General features: G+C 32.8%; 5 protein-coding genes and 1 pseudogene across 6 annotated transcripts; 3 read left to right on the top strand and 3 right to left on the bottom strand.

The window, feature by feature from the left end:
• Nucleotides 1-216: 216 nt before the first annotated feature.
• Nucleotides 217-3,984, top strand: LOC112701909 (65-kDa microtubule-associated protein 1). The gene is made up of 10 exons (XM_025752708.3): nucleotides 217-406; nucleotides 792-885; nucleotides 987-1,190; nucleotides 1,467-1,718; nucleotides 1,841-2,056; nucleotides 2,154-2,309; nucleotides 2,395-2,706; nucleotides 2,792-2,879; nucleotides 2,974-3,122; nucleotides 3,462-3,984. Exons 2-10 carry the CDS (start codon nucleotides 814-816, stop codon nucleotides 3,759-3,761), a joined length of 1,749 nt encoding a protein of 582 aa, XP_025608493.1. The 5' UTR covers nucleotides 217-406; nucleotides 792-813; the 3' UTR covers nucleotides 3,762-3,984.
• A 339-nt stretch (nucleotides 3,985-4,323) lies between these two features.
• On the top strand, nucleotides 4,324-6,941 carry LOC112701907 (protein HOMOLOG OF MAMMALIAN LYST-INTERACTING PROTEIN 5). The gene is made up of 6 exons (XM_025752705.3): nucleotides 4,324-4,523; nucleotides 4,692-4,792; nucleotides 5,035-5,144; nucleotides 5,366-5,441; nucleotides 5,596-5,736; nucleotides 5,875-6,941. The coding sequence occupies exons 1-6, from the start codon at nucleotides 4,430-4,432 to the stop codon at nucleotides 6,721-6,723; spliced, it is 1,371 nt and encodes a 456-aa protein (XP_025608490.1). The 5' UTR covers nucleotides 4,324-4,429; the 3' UTR covers nucleotides 6,724-6,941.
• A 297-nt stretch (nucleotides 6,942-7,238) lies between these two features.
• Nucleotides 7,239-13,198, top strand: LOC112701908 (mitochondrial import inner membrane translocase subunit TIM50). Of its 2 annotated transcripts, XR_003153879.3 has the most exons (11): nucleotides 7,239-7,569; nucleotides 7,709-7,812; nucleotides 7,916-7,952; nucleotides 8,081-8,142; nucleotides 8,258-8,378; nucleotides 8,503-8,603; nucleotides 8,880-8,981; nucleotides 9,246-9,405; nucleotides 9,816-9,927; nucleotides 10,331-10,422; nucleotides 11,329-13,198. XR_003153879.3 is itself a non-coding variant. In XM_025752707.2 (10 exons), the coding sequence occupies exons 1-10, from the start codon at nucleotides 7,374-7,376 to the stop codon at nucleotides 10,365-10,367; spliced, it is 1,032 nt and encodes a 343-aa protein (XP_025608492.1). In that variant the 5' UTR covers nucleotides 7,239-7,373; the 3' UTR covers nucleotides 10,368-10,568. The 2 variants fall into 2 exon arrangements, 1 of the variants encoding a protein (XP_025608492.1); XM_025752707.2 differs by lacking the exon at nucleotides 11,329-13,198 and having other exon boundaries at nucleotides 10,331-10,568.
• Nucleotides 13,199-13,745: 547 nt separating this feature from the next.
• LOC112703880 (probable CoA ligase CCL13) lies at nucleotides 13,746-16,848 on the bottom strand (annotated as a pseudogene).
• Nucleotides 16,849-18,575: 1,727 nt separating this feature from the next.
• Nucleotides 18,576-19,040, bottom strand: LOC112703879 (mitochondrial import inner membrane translocase subunit TIM17-1-like). The gene has a single exon (XM_025755508.1). The coding sequence runs from the start codon at nucleotides 19,038-19,040 to the stop codon at nucleotides 18,576-18,578; it is 465 nt and encodes a 154-aa protein (XP_025611293.1).
• Nucleotides 19,041-21,872: 2,832 nt separating this feature from the next.
• On the bottom strand, nucleotides 21,873-22,346 carry LOC112703878 (mitochondrial import inner membrane translocase subunit TIM17-3-like). The gene has a single exon (XM_025755507.1). It carries the CDS (start codon nucleotides 22,344-22,346, stop codon nucleotides 21,873-21,875), a length of 474 nt encoding a protein of 157 aa, XP_025611292.1.
• Nucleotides 22,347-23,678: the final 1,332 nt, after the last annotated feature.

Raw genomic sequence — 23,678 nt, 5'->3', positions numbered from 1 at the left:
TGCAAATTAAAAACTTTTGGGACAAAATTGAAACAAAATAAAATTTAGGGGTATTTTTAAAATTTGTGCCAAACTTTAGGGAAAAAAAATATACTTTACCCTTTATAAAATAAAATATAAAAATAAGAATTTTTATATCTCATATATTGAAAGTGTTAAACTTAAACATAGGATTAGATAATAAAATAGTGGAGTGGGACCAAGTGGTTTGGCTCCATGGCTTGAAGTTCAAGTTCAAGAGTGAGGTCCTGTGTGTTGTGTACTTTGTGATTAGTGCACTCTTACACTCACTCACTCACTCACTTTCTTTTCCTCTCTTTCTCTTCTTCATTCTTCCCTACTCACTACTCACAGATCTGAAAGCAACAAACTCACTCACTCACTCTAGAGCCTCATACTCAACGGGGTACTCTTGAGATCTGATTCTTCCTCTTGTTTCTTCATTCTCCATTCTTCTTTCATTCTCATTCTGCTTCATCTTTCTTTCTTAGTTTTGGATTATGCTTCTGTAATTTGTTTGCAGATTTTTTCTCTCTAGATGCAACTCTCAACATTTTTTAACTTTCACTTGTCTTAATTGCTCTAATTATTCTGTTAATTACTGCTTTTTAGTTTTTAGTTTTTACCATATGCATAGCCTAGTTAATTTTGCTATATTCTGTCCACAGAATGAAATGTACCGTTTTTCTGTGTTTGTTTGTTTGGTATGTTATATGATTTTCATGTTGATATGAAATTATTGTCTAGTTATGAACATTAAGTTGATTCTTGATTCTTCTGTTGTGGTGTAGGCTAGGTTACTCTTGAACTTCAATGGCAGTGACAGAAGCTCATAATCCCCTTGTTGGAGAGAACACCTGTGGTTCCTTGCTAAAGAAGCTGCAGGTAACTTAATTCATGCTTTTTTTTTTGTTTTCATGTGTGTAATCACTGATATGTGTATGTATGTTCAAACAGAATTGTAATGCTGGCTTATCTTGCTGTAGGAAATATGGGATGAGGTTGGAGAGAGCGACGAGCAGCGCGACAAGATGCTGCTTCAGTTAGAGCAGGAATGCTTAGATGTGTACAAGAGAAAGGTTGAGCAGGCTGCAACGTCGAGGGCGCAACTACTTCAAGCCTTGTCTGATGCTAAGCTTGAGCTATCTAGTCTTCTATCGGCTCTTGGCGAAAAGAGCTCTGCCTTAGTTGTTAGTAACACACACTTGAGCTCTAGATTTAACTTTAGGTCACTACTCACTCGTCTGAAGATGATAGTTGAGAACTGTTAGATATTAATTTAGTCAAATATGTCAAACTATCTACAGGTTTTCACCTATCATTTTTACCTGAAGACAATTTCATCCGAGTGGTTATCTTAACTTTATGATGCATCTGAATATTAAGGCTATGTTAGTGTCATTGTATTTGTATTAACTTTAGTGTCATTATATTAATTTACTATGTTGCTATTTGTGCTTTTGCAGCCTGAAAGCACTTCTGGAACTATCAAAGAACAGCTTGCAGCTATTGCGCCGATACTCGAACAATTGTGGGAACAAAAAGAAGAAAGAATAAAGGAGTTCTCAGATGTGCAATCACAGATCCAGAAGATATGTGGAGAGATAGCTGGCAATTTGAGTCTCAGCGAGAATCCACCTGCAATCAATCAATCTGACCTCTCTCTGAAGAAGCTAGATGAATATCAATCTGAGCTCCAAGAACTTCAAAAGGAAAAGGTGAATCTTCATAGGGAGTATTGCAATTTGCAATTGAGAGTTTAACAGTGTAGTATTCGAAAACTACATTCAATAAACAGTGTTGTAGATTGAGAGTTTCATTGCATTGCTTTGTTTGGCAGAGTGAGAGGTTGCACAAGGTTCTTGAATTTGTGAGTACTGTGCATGATCTATGTGCTGTCCTAGGTATGGACTTCTTCAGTACTGTAACCGAGGTACACCCGAGCCTCGATGATTCTACCGGTGTTCAATCCAAAAGCATAAGCAATGACACTCTAGCTAGGCTGGCTAAGACAGTGTTGACACTGAAGGAAGATAAAAAGCAAAGGCTGCAGAAGGTTAAGTTCATATATACATTGTAGACTTGGTTTCTATCTTGCCTAGAATTTTAAACTATCAAATAAATTTTTACCTTAACCGGTGTATCCTTTGCAGCTCCAAGAATTGGCTTCTCAGTTAACTGATCTGTGGAATCTAATGGATACGCATCCGGAGGAAAGGAGACTATTCGACCATGTTACTTGCAATATGTCAGCTTCAGTAGATGAGGTCAATGTTCCCGGGTCCCTTGCACTAGATTTGATTGAGCAGGTACTAAAGATTTTCTAAGTATACAGAGTTTAGGCTCTGAGATTTATGCTGCTGATGGATTATTTTCTCATTCTTTGTTGTAAAGGCCGAAGTGGAAGTCGAGAGGCTTGATCAGCTGAAGGCCAGCAGGATGAAGGAAATTGCTTTCAAGAAGCAAGCAGAACTGGAAGAGATCTTTGCCCGGGCTCATGTCGAAATAGATCCGGAAGCAGCCCGGGAGAAGATTATGGAAATGATTGATTCTGGTAATGTCGAACCGGCTGAATTACTTGCTGACATGGATAATCAAATAGCAAAAGCTAAAGAAGAAGCTTTAAGCCGAAGAGATATATTAGACAAGGTTGAGAAATGGATGTCAGCATGTGAAGAAGAGAGTTGGCTTGAAGATTACAATCGGGTACTTATCCTTACAAAGTTACAATCTCCCTTATGCTTTGATCCATGTTATGTTCTTAACTTGTTATATATACTTTGTGAAACAGGATGAAAACAGGTACAATGCAAGCAGAGGTGCCCATTTGAACCTCAAACGTGCAGAGAAAGCTCGCATACTTGTCAACAAAATTCCGGGTACATATCAAATGAGATAACTTTCTTTGCAAGTAAACAACATGGTGGCACATTAATGGAGTAATTAACTTTGTTTCTTTTGGTATAAATGCAGCCTTGGTTGATACTTTGGTTGCCAAAACTCGTGCATGGGAAGAAGATCATGACATGTCATTCGCATACGACGGCGTTCCTCTTCTCGCCATGCTAGACGAATACGCCATGCTTAGGCACGAGAGAGAAGAGGAAAGGCGAAGGATGCGGGTAAGATGTCTTTATGTAAAGTTGATAGTTGAAAATCGTTCAGTAGTTTGACAAGTCCTGACTAAATTGCTTAACATAATATATGTCAACATTACCATGGTACAAAGAGTTTAGGAAAGAAACGAAGAATTATTTAGAAAAGTATTATTTTTATTATTCATATTTTTCATCTGTAATTACAAGATTCTTACCAATATATAAATCAAGAGTATCTTTGTTATGGAATAATATCATAGTAAATTACATTTATTTTTTTCTAATACTCTTTGATATTTTTTCTAATTTTGTTCTCTAATTATGATATTCTAATACATAGCTCATGGAGTTTGTTATGTGCAGGATCAGAAGAAGTACCATGAGCAGCAAAGCACAGAACAAGATTCTGTATTTGGATCAAGACCGAGCCCTGCTCGGCCGGTGAGTGCCAAGAAGGGAGGTACTCGAGCTAACGGCGGAGCCAACGGGACTCCTAACCGAAGGCTATCACTCAATACTCATCAAAATGGAAGCCGGTCGACATCAAAAGACTCGAAAAGAGATAATCATAGACTATCTGCACCGGTGAATTATGTGGCCATATCAAAAGAAGATGGTGCTTCTCTGGTCTCTGGAACTGAACCCATCCCTGCATCTCCCTAGTGACTGAGAGGGTCTTTGTTTTTCAAACCCAACAATTTCATCTTTGTAGCATTCTCATATTACTAGTTGCTGCTGTCTTTAGGATATAAATATATATATATAATATAATGTGAGTGACCATATAATTTGGAGAGGGAACTTTTCTTAGATGTGCATGTTATGTTTGATATTTGGAGATTTTATCAATACATGTGGCTTATCCACTGAAGCCGTTTTATCTCAATTTTTTTTTTTACCAAAGATAAAATATTTTATTGCATAAAACAATATCAAATCAATTTTGTTAGGTAGACAAACAATTTCTTAAATAATGTGAACAATAAATTTTAAAATTGGCTCAATAAAATAAAAAAACATACTACAGCCGTAAAAAAATCACTAAAATCACGAGTGAAGAAATCACAGTGGAGAAAAGATGTTACTATTATTGTAAAATAAATAACTAAGATATGGCCCGTTTCATCTCCATGTTCATTCTGGTTGTAGCTTGGGCGGGTTTGACCCGACCCGGTCCAGTTTGTTTGGCCGTGGGCCACGACAAAAAAAAATATATACTTTGAATAAAACGGCGCCGTATCATTGTAGAAAGATCGTATTCGAATTCATCTTCGCTAGGATCAAGGATCTGAGTCTCTCTCTCTTTCTCTCTCTTTGAAGCTCTCACAACGATGTCGAACGAGAACGAACCGGCGAAGCTGCTATTACCGTACCTTCAACGCGCCGATGAGCTGCAAAAGCATGAACCTCTCGTCGCTTATTACTGTAATCATCTCTTTCTTACGTGATTTTTCTCTTTTCAATTTTTTTTTCCTTTTCATAGATTGTTAGATCGATTCCTATCTTTGATTGTTGATTCGCCTGCTCGATCGGGTTTTATTTTCTGATCTGAATTGGATAGGATTAAAATTTGATGCTATTACTAATTTTTAGGTCGATTATATGCGATGGAGCGAGGATTAAAGATTCCGCAAAGTGAACGCACCAAGACCACCAATGCTCTGCTTGTTTCGCTCATGAAGCAGCTCGAGAAGGTGTTTAATCTAACTCAGTAATCATAATAATTCTGTTTTCGGCTTAATTTCATTTAGTCTTAATCTTAATCACAATTAGCCATGGGAATTGCAATTGTATTTGTGTTTTGATTGATCTTGTGGATCAACTACTCTCTTGTTATTGTTTATGTTAGGATTGGTGGTATTTTTGGTTGCTTTTGTTTGTATTTTTCGTACTCAACTGTTGGTTCATCTTTGATCCTCGATTTTCTTTTTTACAGGATAAGAAGTCAATCCAGATTGGACCAGAGGATAATCTATATATTGAGGGATTTGCCTTGAATGTATTTGGAAAAGCAGACAAGCAAGATCGTGCTGGAAGAGCAGACTTGTATGTTACTCGCTTTTTTCCATCGTGTGCTTATAACTCCATAATTTCTTAGGCATGAACTGATTTTGTCTTTTGGGTTTTGGCTTATCTGTTGCTTCTGTCTGTTATATTCCCCTTGCACTCCAAGTATGATTGCTCATATTTCTTTTTGGCGGCTTCTATTTGAACTTTAAAGTTTCATCTTTGACCAGTTTTTAACATAAGTTCTATGACTTGGGCAGGAATACAGCAAAAACATTTTATGCTGCTAGCATCTTTTTCGAGATTCTTAATCAATTTGGAGCACTTCAACCTGATGTGCGTATCTGGTTAATCTATTCAACTTTTCTTTTATGCATCTCTTGTTGCATTTTGCAGATTCTCGCGAACTGTTGTTTATGTTGGAAGTTATTTGCAACTGAAAAATAACTTCTCATTGTTGGTTTAATGCTTTTCTGAATTTCTTTTACAGCTGGAACAGAAACAGAAATATGCTGCCTGGAAAGCAGCAGATATAAGAAAGGCTGTGAAAGAAGGAAGGAAACCCACAGCTGGCCCACCGGCTGGTGATGATGACCTTTCATTTTTACCGAGTACTCCTAATACTACACATGTATGGTTCTAAACTCAACTTGGTCTAGTCAGAGTTTGATCAATAAGTAAATATGTGTAATAGACCAATACTAAAAAAGAAGTGTTAATAGAATAATAAATGTGAAGAATTAATTTTCAGCTATCTTTACTTTTGCAGAATGTTGGCACCAATGAAACTACTGCAAGTCCTGGACCAGAATCCGATCCGTCACCTAGTTATCATAACCCTGTTGACTACCATAATCTCCCAAGCGCTCATTCTGCACCTCAATTCCATGATACTGCTAATGACCAGCATTTGCCAAACATTCCACCATCTATGCAGTTTCATGATAGAGTAAACAATAATAAGCATTCTTCCAGTGTTTCTCCATCTTCTCAACCTTACACACCTTTCTATCCTTCTCAAGATTACCATCCTCCTCCTCCTTCCCAAGATTATCATTCTCCTCCACCCTCGCAAGATTACCATCCTCCTCCTCCCCCCCAAGATTATCATCCTCCACCACCTGCCCAAGATTACCATTCTCCCCCACTTGCTAGATCAGATAGCTCTTATTCCGAGCATTACAACCATCAGCAGTACTCACCAGAACACTCACAGCATTTAGGCTCAAACTACCCTTCTCAAGAACCTCCATCTTCGCATTCGTATCCACACTTCCAATCGTACCCAAGTTTTACAGAAAGCAGCCTACCATCAGTCCCTTCGAACTATACTTATATTCAAGGGCCTGATCCTTCATACTCTTCACAGTCTGCTCCTCTTACCACAAGTCATTCACCAATTGCTCAGCATAGTTCTGGGAACAGAAACGGAAATATATCAAACACTCAGACATATCAGTATGACAGTAACTACCAGCCAGCACCTGAGAAAATAGCAGAGGCGCATAAGGCCGCAAGATTTGCTGTGGGGGCACTTGCATTTGATGATGTCTCAGTTGCAGTAGACTACTTGAAGAAATCACTTGAGTTACTGACAAATCCATCAGCTGGTCAATGAGCTTTCAATGTAAATCCTAGTGTGGGTTTCCATTGAATTTCTACCTATTATATGCATGTTCTCGCTTATGTAAATATTGTATATATCATGCTAGCTTGCCGAAATTCAGCAAACATGACTTTAACTGGAAATCTTGAAATTTTCCTGGAGTATGCTGTATTTCATTTGTTTATCAACGGACCTGTCTAAGAGACAAATGCGATTGTTTGCTTGATGAATTTCATTTTTTCCCCCTAATATCTACAACACAAGAACAATGTTTATTCATTTAATTTTTTGCCCCTTTCATTGTCCAAAGAGAAAATTTGCATAAAGCCTTTTTGTTCACTTTGCTTTCTTATTTTTTCCAAAACATCGACTAAGAAAAGAAGAAAGAGCTTGCATTTCTGTAAGGCTAAAATGTGGTAATGCACAATGCAATGAAATTAAAACGTTGGTAGGTTAAACCATTAAAGCCCAAGCCCATTTCCCTGAGACTATGGAAGCCCACTCTGGGATCACAATGTCTTGCTCCTCCCTTTCACTTCATGGCAACTCTTGCGGAAGGGGTTAGAGTGTTTGCATGCAAATAATAATAATAACCTAATTACTTGTTTAAAAGTTAAAACCCTTTCCTTCTCTTCATACACACTCTTGCATATCGACTAGCTATGTTGTCACGAATGCGAGTTCTTCGCTCAAAACGAGTCGGTGAATTCTTACTGAGTTTCCGTCGTCATCGCTTTCTCTGCACCAATCTTAATCCTCCTGCAGCCGCCTCCTCACTTCGCATCGGGAGCTTCCTCAAATATGCCGCCGTTTCTGCACTCACCGGATCCACCGCCTTCACTGCATACGTCTCCTACGGTACGTTTAATTTCTTAATTCTTATCATCGGAATTAGATCGGATCGGAAACTATGTTAAATTAGCTTTAATCGTCACTGAATTAAATCATTGCGTTGATCTCGAAAGGTTCATGTGAAGTTTATTTTTGTGTTCATCAGCTTATAGTTTAGATGAAATTGAAGAGAAAACAAAATCGATTCGTGAATCCGCCAAGTACGCTACTGCTTCTGGTGCTGGCGATAATGGATGTACAACTCTTGGCGTGAGTGCTGCTCACAGCTTCTTTAATCGCACATTCGATTTCATGTTGATTTTGCTTTCAGCCATGCATGCCTTCATTATTTGTTACCCTAATTATTGTGCAGAAATTTCAACACAAGTTATATTCAACTGCAATCTCAGGTTCACATCACTTGTCTCGAATTAATGTTTGTGTGTATATAAAAAAATTTAGTCATCAATCAATATTCTTATTTAATTATGCTTTTATTTGCATGCTGATCATATTTCTTTCTAACACAATGTTTCAGTGCCTACTAAAGCAATAGAGCTTTATTTGGAAAAAAGAACGCTAATTGAAGGAATTATTCGAGTATTTTATTTCTTTCTTTCTTTTTATCCTTTTATTTTGGTTTTGACATTTTAAAAAAATAACTATATTTTCTACCTTTGATATTAATCTTTGTTATTCGTATACTTCTTTTTAGAGTTATACTGAGCCATGGAAAGATAAACTCCTCCCTGACTTGTCTCCTGATGAAGGAAAACATGTGTATACCCTTGTTCTAGATCTTGATGAGACATTAATTTACTATGAGCTAGTGAATGGTAATGAATTAGGCTTCAATTGTAAAATATGCCATTCTTTGTTTGTATTAAAATTCAGAAAAAAAATGGTGAAGCATCTTTATTTTAAAGTTTTTTCTTTTAATTTTGCATGTAAAGCGATCAGGTTGTTGGGAGGCAGTCAAGAGACCTGGAGTTGTTGATTTCTTGGAACATCTATCTCGCCTCTATGAAATTGTGGTGTATACAGATGAGGAAAATCAAGGGGTAATATAATGTTTTCTTTATTTTATTAACCGAGTCAAACATAATAAAATGTTTTTGGTGTGACATAAATTTTTTTTCCATATTTTATACAAAAATGAAAAATAATTGAAACACAAAAATAAAAGATAAAACTTCTGTATATTCTATTCTTTTATATCAATTGGCTTTTTTATATTTTTTATTCTTAAACACTTGCCAAATATAATCTCATGAATTGTTATTTTCTTAATATTTTCATTCAATATTAATGTATTCTTGTTTTGTTGATTTGTGCAGCATGTAGAAGCAGTAATAAATAAGCTACATCCCACTAAAAGATGCATTATATATAGCTTATCAAGGGTAGCTACTAAGTATCAAGATGGAAAACACTTTAGAGTAAGTATTACTCTGTTATTACTTGTTCAATTCTCTCTGGAATTTCCTTGGAAGTTATCAACAATGGAAAAGTAAATACAGGGTGCAATTTTGCTTGTATATGAGGTAAAATCAAATAAGAAATCTAGGCCAATAGTATTATTATATATGTCATGTGTGCCTAATCTTGTCATTTATATATTCATTATAAAATGTTTCGTATATTGTATTCTTATATATATTGAGATGTTATTTTCCGTTTTCTTTATTTGATTTTCTCTGTAGGATCTTTCAAAACTAAACAGAGATCCAGCTAAAGTTATTTATTTAAGTGGCCACGCTTTGGAAAATTGTCTTCAACCAGAAAATTGCGTCCCTATGAAACCATGCAAAGGGTTTGATAAAGATGACACAACTCTCTTAGATTTTATACCATTTCTCAAGTGTAAGCTTTCTATATATGTTAAATCTTAAAAGTTGATAAGTACATATTAAAAATTAGTCATTAAATTAGTTATTATGTATTTATATACATTTATATAATTACAAATTTTTTCAATTAAATAATCAATTATAAAAATAATCAAATTTATTATAATAGAATAATCAAACTTATTATTTAAAGTAGTGCAATAAAAAGTTCTTGAGATACCAAATACATATTTTTATATGTAATAGTTGATTGTTAGCTGATTTTTTTATACACTTAATTAGACTTTAAAATTGTTATATAATGACATATTCCCTTTACCATATCTTAAAAAATAAAGAAACTATTTAAAAAAAAAACTCTTTAGTTTCTTTTAAAACTTCTAATAATTTTATGAATTATTAACACACTTTCTGTTTTTGCAGGTGTTGCCCGTCAGCGTCCAACTGATATAAGACCAATACTACAATCTTATAGAGGATGTGATATTCCAACAGAATTCATTAAGCGAAATAAGCGATCCAAGGAGGATAAAAGGTAGCATTAATTAGCTTAATTTTTTTTCTCAATTTTCTTAAAGAAAAAAATACAATTGAAAGATACAACAAGAAAGATAGTCCAACACACTCCCTTTTAGTTTATCTTAGTCAACTCCTTGGGACGCCCAGTCCCCTCCCCTCCCCTCCCCCCCCCCCCCCAAAAAAAAAAAAAAAAAACTAGCAACCTACTTAAAGTCATAACAAACTTAGTTCACGGCTAATCCTAATGTCATAAACTTCAAAAAAATTCGACAGTTTGAATAATGTAAAGTTTGTTTATTTGTTGAAAGTATTTCAAATTATTATAGCATTTTTTTCCTTTACCATTCTTTATTGCCCTTTTTTTGCCTCAGGCTTCAGCCATACCTGCGTTGTTTGACTAATTTTTTCCGTTGTTTCAGTTATTGGAGAAAGCTTACGCAAATGATTGGTGTATAGTGGTGAAGAACAAAGAAGAACTATATATATACATGACTATGTAGATTTCAAGAAGGTTTTTATTGAATCGAGTTTAATTTATATAAGATATCGAATCCATCTTATTATTCTTAATTTCTCTTTTTCAATGCGTAGAAGTCTATCTAAAAGATGTTTAAATTTATAGAATTTATCATCAATGGAAATTGGAACTTTTTTTTATTATTTGTTAATTGATAAATCGATGAATTTTAAATAAAATAATTTGTTGGAAGATAAAATTGGTAACTTACATACATGTGACCAAAAATTTATTCCATCAATTTTACTTTCAGTTCTGGAGTTTTATTCCAGGCCACGTATGTATTAATTGCCATGCATGTGTTACGTTCCTCCTAATTGAAGTTGTTATTGAAATGACAAGTAGCAATATATGTCGTAAGTTACTATTTTAATATGAGAAATTTACCGTCAATTTTTATCTAAGGGTTACCATACATAGTTCCTCATTAGTCATGGCGTTTAATTTAGGTGCCCAAATAATATAAAATATTTTATATAATTATTTAATTATATTTATTTTTTATATAATTATTTACGTTATTAATATAAAAGATAATTATTTTTATTAATGTACTATTATATAATTAAATATATGCATAAAATATTTTATACTAATAGTGATATATCAAAATTTAAATTCTTAATTCATATATAATATATTCATATCAAGAAGTCAGAAAATAGTATAATATCGCTCTAGCTTACTATATGTCCAAAGTTATTAATACAAGGGTAAATATTTTTTCAGTAGTGCTACGTTACCAACTTGATATCTGTCAAGATCTGCCAATTTGAGTTGGGCTGGACTCTAAAGCCCAATAAAATTTAGAAAACTACATTCTAAATTAACTTAGGTCAATTTTATTGTCCCTCATTTACCATTGTAAACCTAAATTGACCACCTCTTTTTACTGTGCAGCCATATCCAAAATTCTCCACCTTCAGCGCCGCGCAACCTCTTCTTCGTGCAATCTTCGACGGTCACCGCCATCAATAGTAGTCAACGCTGCCGGACCGTCAGACAGCAACCATCTCGATTTGCTTCGCTCAGTCGCCCAAGCGCCGCCGCCTCTGTTGCATGTTGCCATCGCGCCCCGTTGAAGACGCATCCTCCTGTCAAGCCTACACCACCCCCCGACTGCGCCTCAACACACGCCGCAGCTGAAGTTTACCTGCGCCCCATTGCTGTTCGACTTGTGAGTCCCCAGCAAGCGCCGATCCCTGCCTCGCGTCCTAGCCCCGTAGCACACCGTCGTTTCCTGCTTCGCGGCGGAGTCCCTTCATGCAACCTGTCTTTCCTTCGGCGCCAGTGTTGCAATAAGAGATAAGTGCTACTTTACGATTTTTAGAAACCTAGAATTTTACAGGTTTCATATGTGAGCATGTCATTGGGTATTACATTCATATAACATGGTTCATTGAAATTTTGGTTACTGTTAGACAAGGAAGAATGGAAAACTAATTCCCTTGTGTTTATATATCTTGGATAAAACTTATTTTGAATGTGATAAAGGTGTATTTGGTATTGAAAATATCAATTGTATACTTGGAACGATGTTTTGCAATGCTAATTTAAAAGGAGAAGGAAAAGGGAGAAAAAGTTTTTTTTTTTTTGTAATTGCAGCAATTGAATATTACTACATATGTGTCTTTAGAGTGATAGTGTGTGCTAAATTGTCTATTAGTTTTGGTTTTGTACTGCTGAATTGTTAATTGATTGTAACCCTTGGATCTTTGATTGTTGTCATTAAGCAAAAAGAAGTAGTTTGATTTTCTGAAAGCATATGCTAAATCAAAATTTACTCTTAAGATCCGCATATTTCTTTTTTCACAATTTTATATTGTATGTAAGATTTGTTGAGGAATAATCAGAGAAGAAGTAAAGCATAGAAAAAGCAAAATAATAGGTTGTATTAGTATGTGTCTTTTACTACAAAGTGCTAACATATATATATGTTCCTTTGTTGTCATTAAGCAAAAAGAGATGTTTGAGTTTTTTATTTGAACCTATTTTTCTATGTTATTGTTCTGAATGTTTGTTAATTTTTTCTTGCATAAGGTAGTGTACATGTATTAAGATATATTTGAAATTGGGTTTGATTTTGTTCATATAAAATTGTAGCATTAAGAGATATTTTTGGAGAATTTTTTTGGTTTTTTCTCTTGATATTTTTGGTTTTTTAGCTATATGCTATGATGAGTTTATTGACTTTTAATTGATTATATGCTATAATGGAAACACCATAGAATTGAATTTACTAAAAAGCTATCATTACTAAACACCAATTCACTATGATGAGATGTTGAATTAATCATGAATAACTAGTCTTTGTTTATAACTATGGTGAATTTCTTCTGTTGTTGATTTAGGAGAAAAGTAGGAGCTTGTAAGTGGTTGATCACATGGTGTTTGACATGAATTTTTGAGAGAAGGATTGTTCCAATTTTCTGGAAGATGCATAGATGGAGAAGAATAGAGAAAGACTTGATAAGACCCTTTCCTCACCTAATCTTACAAATGATGAGATGCTCCAAAAACATGTCGAAAGCCAACTTGTATGTTCTTCGGAATAAGAAGTAGAATGTCATGACATTCTCTTGTGTCCTTTGAATTCATTTAGGCAGAAATGGTACTAGCTTGGTGGAGCCATTATTTTTCGTTAAATTATTCTTTTATAGGTTCTTAAGATGCTTTGTTTGATTAATTTTCATACAAGCAGAAGTTGTTAGAAATGAAGACAGTAGATTTATCTAATTTTCATGATATGTTAAAGAGTGCTTCTTCAGAAGATATCATTTTACTTTTGTTAAACACTTGTTTTGTTTTAACCAATTAATACTTGGATATGTCTTTCATGGATGTGTCTTCTGTTAGATGTGTCTTTTGTTTAAAACTTATTTGGATGTGTCTTTAATTAATGTATCTTCTGTTAGATGTGTCTTTTGTTTAAAACTTATTTGGATGTGTCTTTAATTAATGTGTCTTTTGTTGGAAGTGTTTTTAATAGATGTGTCTTCTAACTAAATGATTTTCATAAACAGGGATGTGTCTTTAATAGATGTGTCTGCTGTTAGATGTGCCTTTAATAAATGTATTTTTAATAAATGTGTCTTCTGTTTAAAACTTACTTGGATATGTCATTAATTTCATAACTACTTTAAATCAGGTAAGGTTTAGATTTGTTCCGGCGCACCCTAACCTAAACTTTGAATACAATTCCAAACCTTTAGTAAAGAAGACTAACTTTATTTTAATCAAGACTACAGAAATAAAAATAAAATAAATAATTATTTGTCATATGATCTGAAGATAATTGAGTAGAACCCAAAGTTCATCGTTCATGAAACCAAACAAAACAATAAATTTGAAGGTTATAAATTTGAAGTGCTGAATTAATCTGTCAATAAACTTGAAGGTTATATGATTCGGACCACCTATGTTGTTTGATGACAATGGAGTATTCTTCATATACATACCTGTAAATGATAAATGTTACTCAGTACTAGAATGGTAAAATCAAAAGGTGAGTTCAAAGTGACTAACTGTTGTTAAATGATTGTGCATCCTCTTTGGGAGTAAATACTTTTGCCAAATGCATTGGAAACGCCGGAGTAATCTATCTCTGATCTGGAGGTATCCATAATCCTGCATGAAAAACCATTCCATCCAAATGATCATCGTGAAATTAAAGAACATGCATATGAGAAGAATCTTTAATATGAGCACCAAGTATATTCCAGAACTAGTTTAAAAAATTGTTATATCATTAATATACAACTAGCTAAACAAAAAATAACTTTCTATCTGCTACACTTGGATCACGTCTTTAGGAGCTCCCCTCAAGTGTGTAGCCTTGTAATTTGTCACATTATCAAAAATGTCCTTAGGCCTTACCTTCCTAAGACAAATATTGGTTTCGAATTGCACTGCCATGCCCCAAGAAAGGCACCATCCATTGCAATGAAACATAGGACCTGTCCATAAATACATCGGAAAGATATCCATTCGAAATAGAACTGTCACGAGCGAGTTCAAATACGCGCCTCTATGGCTATAAACTACTCCTTTAGGCATTGTGTGGTTCCAGAGGTGTAATTAACACTTATAGGATCCATTTCACTCTTTGGCCTAACTATTTCAAACCCTTTGTCACCATTTGCTAGTAGCATCTTATACTCATAACTAATTGAAGAAGTGTCAATTGTTAAATCAGAACCAGAGTCATCAATTAGGACTAGAATTGGCAATTTTGATGATGTTCTTTTGCATAGCAGGTCCAATGCGCTGTGCGCGACTTCGAGCAGTTAGTAGTCTACAAAGAGGATCTTAGCTTGTGAATGCTCCAGCAGGACTGAAACCATGGATGCATTGAGGCACGAATTCAAGGTGAAGATAATGGATCCAGCCATTAGGATCGCAAAATGCAGCTCATACTTCTGCTAGAACATTAGGTGATAATGTTGCAACCTGTTTCAAAACAACATTGAATATATAATAGCATCAATGATTGAATTCATTCACCTTAAAGAATTTAAGGATGCTTCCTAATATTTTTTTTAGTACAAGTTTCAAACACTTTTGATGTGTCTCACCCCATTTATACACCAAAAGAACCATAAACAAGTGATGTTCTCTCCCTGCAAAAACTTGCTACTCTCTCCAAGAATCTTATTGGAGTCAGAGAAACAAGATTTGCAGAACAGTAGAATAGACCCTCTATTGATTCCCATGATCCTTGATCCTTACGATCGTTGGAAAAGTTGCAAAATTTAAGTTATCTAAGAAGTTAATATGGGCATACTGTCTTACAAATCAGCTTACACAAATCATATTAAAATATGGAACTGCAAACAAATAATTTGTTTTAATTTATAGCAAAGCTAATAAGAAGAAAATTGAAATTTCAAAACATACAAAGATCGCAAAGCCAACTTAAATAAATCCAATAACGTAAAAAGAACACCTGAAGCCTAGTAAATGAAATAACTATTTACTCTGAACTGAAAAAAAAATAGAATTGAAAAATTACTGACATGAGGAACATAAAAATTGAAAGTTGAAACAGCACTGCAAAGAAGAAGTAGTTACCATGTTGGTGGGCGTGCGTTGTGGCGAACAGGGTCGCAAGCGCGGTGGCAAGCGGGGAGGAGGCCATCGGCAGCTAGGGTGGCGAGCGTGCCTTCGATGAAAGGGCGGCGCGACGATGCTGCGGCATTTGGGCCGCAGCGGGTGGAGGACTACATGAGGAAGGACGCGCCCACTGAGGCACGGTTAAGGAGAGCGACGTGAGGGCGGGTGGTGCGGCGCGATGGAGGACACCGAGGTGAGGGAGAAAGAGGCGACGCCGGCGCTGAGTAAAGTGGCGTTCTCAAGGAGACAACGTCGGCGCTGAATAGGGAAGAAGAAAAGAAGAAGAAGAAGAAAAAGAAGGAGGCACAACGCAGAGAGGGTAAGGTTTAGAGATGGGTGAAAGCAAAATAGAATTAGGGTACATTTTGAACAGAATTATTTAAATTCAGATTTTTTTATTTTTTAATTATTTATTTAATAGTGTTTTTTTTAATTATTAATTATTGTTGGTAATAGTTGGCAGACTTAAGTGTTGGTAACGTATACTTTTCCATATTTTTTCGATTCCTGACCTTTTATCCAAGGAACAATGCGCACAAGAGAATGGACAAATTAACTTTGACTATTGGTTAACAACTGACAAATTAACTTTGACTATTGGTTAACAAATAGTTGCAACTTGTAAGGGTGATGTATCAAGTTGAAACTGATGTCTCAACTCTAAATAGTTATAAAGACTAAAAATTTATTTTTCGAATATAAAAAAAAAGTTTAGAGGCCAGCAATTTTTGTATTTTGTGGTCAATAATTAATCATCAAAAGAAAAATGAGTAATCTCTCATCATTGGATGGTCAATTGATGTAATCTCACATCATTAAAAATATGATTGATGGCCAATTAATAGTTACAAACACAAATTACTGCCCCTAACACTCCTCGAACAAAAAAAAACTCTTCTCTTCTCATCTTTTTTCTCTTTTCTTCTTTCTCTTCTTCTCTTTTCTCTTTGTCCAGTCATCATCATCATGGAGCTTCACCTTCACCACCATCGCCGCAACACCACCATCAACGAACCAATCTCTATTTTCTGCTTTCTCTTCCTTTCCTATTCCTATACCGTGCCTTGCTTCTTCCCCAGCCCCCCATTGTTGTTGCCTTCGTCGATTCGAGAATGAACCTTCGCTGCTGCTTCTACCTCTTTGCACTGTAACCGTTTCTGCTAGTGTACTTTTGTCATCGTTCTTCTGCTCTTCATTTTTCCACACCGCTGGTTTGCATTTGTTCTGACTTGTTCTACTGTAGTTATCGTTCTGACTCCACGGAACTGATGTCGCCGTAGTTGCCGATGCCATTGCTGCTGTCGCCATCCTTACATCTTGTTTTTCTTGTCTATGTCGCAGTCTTTGAGCTGTCAAATTGCCACTGTCGCCATCTTGTCACTGCTACTGTTGCTCGCTGAAGCTGCACCAGAAAAATCGCCAGCCACCATTACCAACCTCACAATCTCTGTCAGCTAACTACTTTGAGGTAGTAGATCTTTAGTGAAAGTAAGTATTATTCTCTCAAATCCTAGGTTATGCGATTATGATGAAATTAGTGAACTTAATTGTATTTGTTGTGTTGATTATAATTTATGTTATCGGCAACGATATAGTGAGCTTGGCTATATTATAAATTAAAATTTTTAAAAAAGAATATGAGGAGGAATCGGAAGAAGATGAGGAAAAGGAAAAAGAACAAGAAGAAAGGATAGGAAGAGGGATTTTTAGTCCCAACAACTATTTGAGAGGTGACAAGTAATACTATTATCTGATACTTCAGCAGCAATCTTTTGTCATCCAGTAGGATCGATTTATCCATTTTCCTTAATGAATTGGGTCTGATTGAGGTTTACATATGATTAAGGAGTGCGTCGTCTCTCAACTAAAAGGTTAGAGGCCGAAAAGAGTATTTAGCCTTAATAAAATAATAACAATACCATTAATGTTTGAGAAACGTGTCGAACAATAATTTTTTGGCATTTTAAAAATAAAAGTCTGACAAATAATTAACCACAACAAAATGAGGAAATTAAAAAGCCACAGAAATTAACCAGAATCAAATGACGACTTTGTTAATAAAATATGAAAGAGCAAATGGAAAACCTCGTAAAGTTGAGGATTATATTTGCAAATTCTCAATAATCTGTCTCTCGAATGAATGTTCAATATCAATACATTATTGCTAATAAAATATTATTTATATACACATAAAAAATACTGAAATCGTTTAATTTAGTGAAAGTTTTATTAAAAAAATTTAAAAACTAATAAAATTTATTATTTTTGGTCAATAATTTTATCTATTAATTTAATTTTTTTAATTTATTAATTTAATAACATACTTTTAACTCACATTTTTAAACATTTTTTGTTATTAGCAAAAAATAAATTTTATTGACCTAATATTTTTCTTTATAAAATTAGTTAGTTGACTCATTTAAAATTTTAATATATTAAAATTTTAAAATTTTAATATATTAAAATTTTAAAAATTAAATTGAAATTCTAACTGATTTAATCTTGAATCCTTAACCTTTTTGTTCAAATTATAATTTTTTTTATTATATATAAATAAATACAAACTAAATATCTATCTATTATATATTAATAAAATGGAATTTTTTCAATTAATAACAATGCGACATGTTCTTAAAGGTATTTTTTATTTATTTTATTTGATTTTTTTTGGTGACTTTATTTGATTAATTTAAATACATTAATCAATTAATATTTTATTTTATTTTATCATATTAACGATAGCCAATTAATTATATTAATAATTTGATTTGACTAAATAAATAAATTAATTTTGTTTTAGTTAATGTCTATTAATCATGAAAAAATAAAATTATAATATAAATATTTTAATTTAATAACAAATTATATATTATTATTAATGAATAATTATTATATTCTAAAAATAAATAAAATTATTACTCCTTGATTTATTATTTAATATTAAAATAATATTAAATTTAATTGTTATAAAAATTTCAAAACAAAATTTATTAGGCATATTATCCCAATATATATACTAAAAAAAAAAGCACTTGCTACTTGGTATTATCCCCATATTTTTCATTAAATTCAGCTTCGAATCTCTGGAGAATGGGCAACGAAAGCTGCGTAGCCACGCTGTACACAGCGGCAAGGGACGCCCAGCGTGCGGTGGCGGCACGGCCACGGTGCATGCAGAGAAGTACGGTGGGGATGATGTTGGAGGCAATGTAGTTCCAATGGTCGTCTTTCTGGCGAGCGTAGCCCAAGGCATTGTCAACGACAGCGCTGAGACCGAACCACGCCCCAAACTTACCGGCCACGCGCGGCGCGTTCACTCCCATAGCGTGCCACGCGCCGGCGAGGCGTGCTCCATCCGGCGAGCGGCATAAGCCTTTGAAAAAGTGGAAGATGGATCCTCCAACCAATGCATATTTGAAGGCGTCGCCGGCGTCTGCGGCGGTGATTTCTAAGCACTGTTGCAATGCTTTTTCTGGAGTTTCGGATAGTAAAGAACGCATTATTGCATTAATTCTAAGGTTTCAGAGAAAAAAAAAAAAGGTCTTTGGCGGCGGCACCAATGGTTTTGGTAGGGTTAGGTTTTATTGATGGACTCAAATTTTAACCTTTTTTAAGCTGTTTTTGTGGCTTGGAGAAGAGTTAACCTAATTTAAGTGGAATAATTTGTTAACTCAAATTCGAATTTGACCAACTTGTTTTTGAAATTTGAAATGATCCAATCCAACCATTATGTAAAATTAATTCATTATTGCCTAGGAATATGTATTTGGTATTTATAAAAAAAAATAATTATATTATTATTAAAAATATTTGATTTTTAATTATGACATATTTGATTATTTTATTACGATAAATTTAATTATTCTGATGGTTAATTATTTTATGAAAAATTATGCAATATAATATATAAATATAAAAATATTAAGTATATATAAAAATTTAACTATTAGATCAATAATTATATATTTAGATCGTTTTTTTATTACGCAAGTTTCATTCAATTTAATTTATTATTTTTTTTAAATTTTTTTCGTTTTTTGACCACGTAAAGTTACATGAATATCTTCATATAGTGTTTTTGGGAAATTTCCATTTTTTATTATGCTGTCCTACTTTTGGACATTTTTGTATTTTATTTTTTAATAATTAATAAAATATAACCTTATTATCTTTAAAAAAAAAATATATACAAAAAATGCTTACATGAAAATAATTATTTATAATAATAATAATAAAAGACGTAAATCTGAAACGTATGTAATTCAATTTTCTTTCTGTTTTTTTTTTTTTTTTTACCAAAGATAGAAGACTCGAACCCGCAACTTCTTAATTGAGTATAGGAAGACTATGTCATTTGAACTATTACTCATTGGTATTTTCTTTCTGTCTTTGCTAAAAGCAAAAAGGAAAAAAAATAAAAAATTTGAATTTCTTTGAATTATATTTATTTTAATATGTATCAAATTTATAATTAACTTTCCAAAAATTATTCACCCTTGAGCTTTATTAAGATAGAGAAAATCAATATTTTATATAAATTCTTAAATATGAAATCCTAACAAAAAATTAATTAACTTTATAAAATTTTCATACAAAAATTATTATACATATTTTTATTTAAGAGATTAAAAAAAAAAACTACATATTTTTGTAAACGGCTCCGCTACGTTACCAACAGCATATCTGCCAACTTCTGCCAACTCTGGTTTATAATTGTGTTTCATGAAAATGTGTTCGTGGATGTGTCTAATAAAAATGTATTTTTTTATAACTGTGTTTAATAGAAGTGTCTTTATAGATATATTTTCTGGATGTGTCTCTTTATATATGTATTTAAAATATATTAATTATTAGACACATCTATGAACACACTTTCATGAAACACAAATATAAATAAAAATTGGCAGAAGTTGGCAGATGATATGTTGGTACCCTATACTTTTCCTTTTGTAAATTATCCCAATACATATATCAGTTCGCTCAAGATTCAGGTGCCGACTTCAGCTAAATTTGATAGTTGAGAAGTATTAGATGAAAATTTAGTCAAATAAATTAATAACTTTTAAATATCAACTTCAAATGAAATCAACTACACCTGAATTTTCACCATTATATAGTTAAATGTATTCATAAAAATATTTTACACTAATAATAGTATATCAAAATTTAAATTCTTAGTCATATATAATATATCCATATCACGAGAAAATAGTATAGTATCGCTCTATTAGCTTACTATGTGTCCAAACGCTAAATTTATTAATACACTAGTAACAATATTATTGATGTTTGAGAAACATGTGTCAAACAATAATATTATTTACATTTTAAAAATAAAAGTCTAATAAATAATTAACCACAACAAAATGCGGAAATAAAAAGCCATAGAAATTAACCAAAAGCAAATGACGACTTTATTAATAAAATATGAAAGATCAAAAGAAAAGTAGAAAACCTCGCAAAGTTGAGGATTATATTTGCAAATTCTCAATAATCTGTCTCTCGAATGAATGTTCAATATCAATACATTATTGCTAATAAAATATTATATGCACATAAAAAATTAATCATCAAATCTAATAAAACGGATGTATCACATGATAATAATTTGTTGATAATGAAAAAGTGATATATACAAGAAACGCTTACATGAAAATAATTATTGAGTAAATATTTCATTCTGTTCCTTGACAAAAAACATATCTACTCCGATTCCTGATTTTTGTTTTGGAATCGATTAGTTCTTGTAAAAAAAAAATAACATTAACTTTTTTAAAATATAGAAGATAATTAGTTCCATAAAAATAAAATTTAAAAATAAATAATTGTCAGAATTATTTAGAATTTTTTTTCATAATTATTTATAATAATAATAATAAAAGACGTAAATCTAAAACGTGTGTAATTCGATTTTCTTTCTATCTTTGTTAAAAACAAAAAGGAAAAAAAATATAGAAAATTTTATTTTCTTTGAATTATATTTATTTTTAGTATGTATCAAATTTATAATTAACTTTCCAAAACTTATTCACCCTTGAGCTTTATTAAGATAGAAAAAATCAAGATTTTTATAAATTCTTAAATATGAAATCGTAACAAAAAATTAATTAACTTTATAAAATTTTCATAACAAAAATTATTATGCATATTTTTATTTAAGAGATTAAAAAAAACTATATATTTTTGTAAATTATCCCAATACATATATCAGTTAGGAAAAAAAAAAGCACTTGCTACTTGCTAATGAGAAAGATGAACCACAATACACTGATAATAATATTGAGTTAAAAAAAAAATTAATCAAATCAATTAAAGTATGTATAAGAAGAAGATTATTTTCCACATCGACCGTGGCGGCACTTTTTATCATCCAGTTCAGCAATGTACCTCCGACCAATGGGGATCGAAAGCTCCATAGCGACGGTTAACCCAGCGGCAAGGGACGCGAAGCCTAGGGTTGCGGCACGGCCACGGTGCATGCAGAGAAGTACGGTGGGGATGGTGGTGGAGGCAATGGGGTTCCAAAGGTCGTCTTTCTGGCGAGCATAGCCCAAGGCAATGTCAACGGCAGTGCTGAGAGCGAACCACGCCCCAAACTTACCGGCCACGCGCGGCGCGTTCACTCCCATAGCGTGCCACGCGCCGATGAGGCGTGCTCCATTCGGCGAGCGGTATAAGCCTTTAAAAAAGTGGAAGATGGATCCTCCAACCAATGCATATTTGAAGGCGCAGCCGGTTTCTTGGACGTTGGCCTCTAACCACTGTCGCAATTCTTTTTCTGGAGTTTCTGATCCGTAGGAAGCCATTATTGAATTAATTCTAAGGTTTCAGAAAAAAAAAAGGGTCTTTGGTGGCTGCAACAATGGTTTTGGTAGGGTTAGGGTTTTATTGTTGGACTCAAATTTTTAATCCTTTTTAAGCTGTTTTTGTGCCTTGGAGAAGGGTTAACCTAATTAAGTGGAATAATTGGTTAACTCAAATTCGAATTTGACCAACTTGTTTTTGAAATTTGAAGTGATCCAATCCAATCATTATGTAAAATTAATTCATTATTGCCTAGGAATATGTATTTGGTATTTATAAAAAAAACTAATTATATTACTTTTAAAAATATTTGATTTTTCAATTATGACATATTTGATTGTTTTATTACGATAAATTTAATTATTTTAATAGGTAATCATTTTATGAAAAATAATGTAATATAATATATAAATATAAAAAATATTAAATATATAAAAAATTAATTATTAAATTAATAATTATATATTATGTATAAATATATATAATTTAACTTATTTCTAATTTGTATGTGATACAAATATAAATAACCTATTAATTTTTGTACCTAGTGTTGTAAAAGAAATAAAAGATATATAAAATAAAGATGTATAAATAGAAGACTCTATTATTAATATAATTAGCTCAATAATATTTATATATATATATATATAATAATATTATATGTTGTATTGTGTATATATATACAAAGATAAGAAAAAGTATTAAAAATAAAGAGAGAGAGAATTGCATTTGTTTATTGTTACTATTTCAATATAATAAAGATGGTTAATATTGCTATTAATATTATATGTAAAGAGTAATAGAAAATAGAATTTAAAATACTTATAAAATAAAAGAAGAGAAAGAATTGTAATAGTAATATAAGAAGAAGGGTATTTGATTGCAACATAAAAGGGAATCGATTTCTTATTATTTGGTTGTGTGTAGTAAGAGAAAAGAAAATAAGTGCTTTATAGTAAGAAAGAGAGAGAGGGAATATATTAGTTATATTATTGATGTGTGTGTTTTTATTCAGAGGCTTGAGCCTCTATTTATAGGTGTACAAGATGACATTTTTCAAACTATAATAAATAGAATCATCCTTGATAAACTAAGTTACTTTGGAAATGGGCATCCACATATGATCTTATCACAACATTTGCATAGCCAACTAGTTGTGACTTGGATCCGTAGGGATAAAACATTCCCATATCAACCGTTCCATGAAGATATCGAAAAATTTGTTTGATTCCACTCCAATGTCTTCTGGTTGGAGAGGAACTATACCTTGCTAGTAAATTCACCGCGAATGATATGTCAGGTCGCGTATTATTAGCAAGATACATTAGTGCTCC

The sequence above is a fragment of the Arachis hypogaea genome, chromosome 7, assembly GCF_003086295.3.
Source record: "Arachis hypogaea cultivar Tifrunner chromosome 7, arahy.Tifrunner.gnm2.J5K5, whole genome shotgun sequence".
Lineage (NCBI taxonomy): Eukaryota > Viridiplantae > Streptophyta > Magnoliopsida > Fabales > Fabaceae > Arachis > Arachis hypogaea.
Note: the sequence above shows the minus strand (reverse complement) of the source record. Positions and strands in the feature narration are given on the sequence as shown.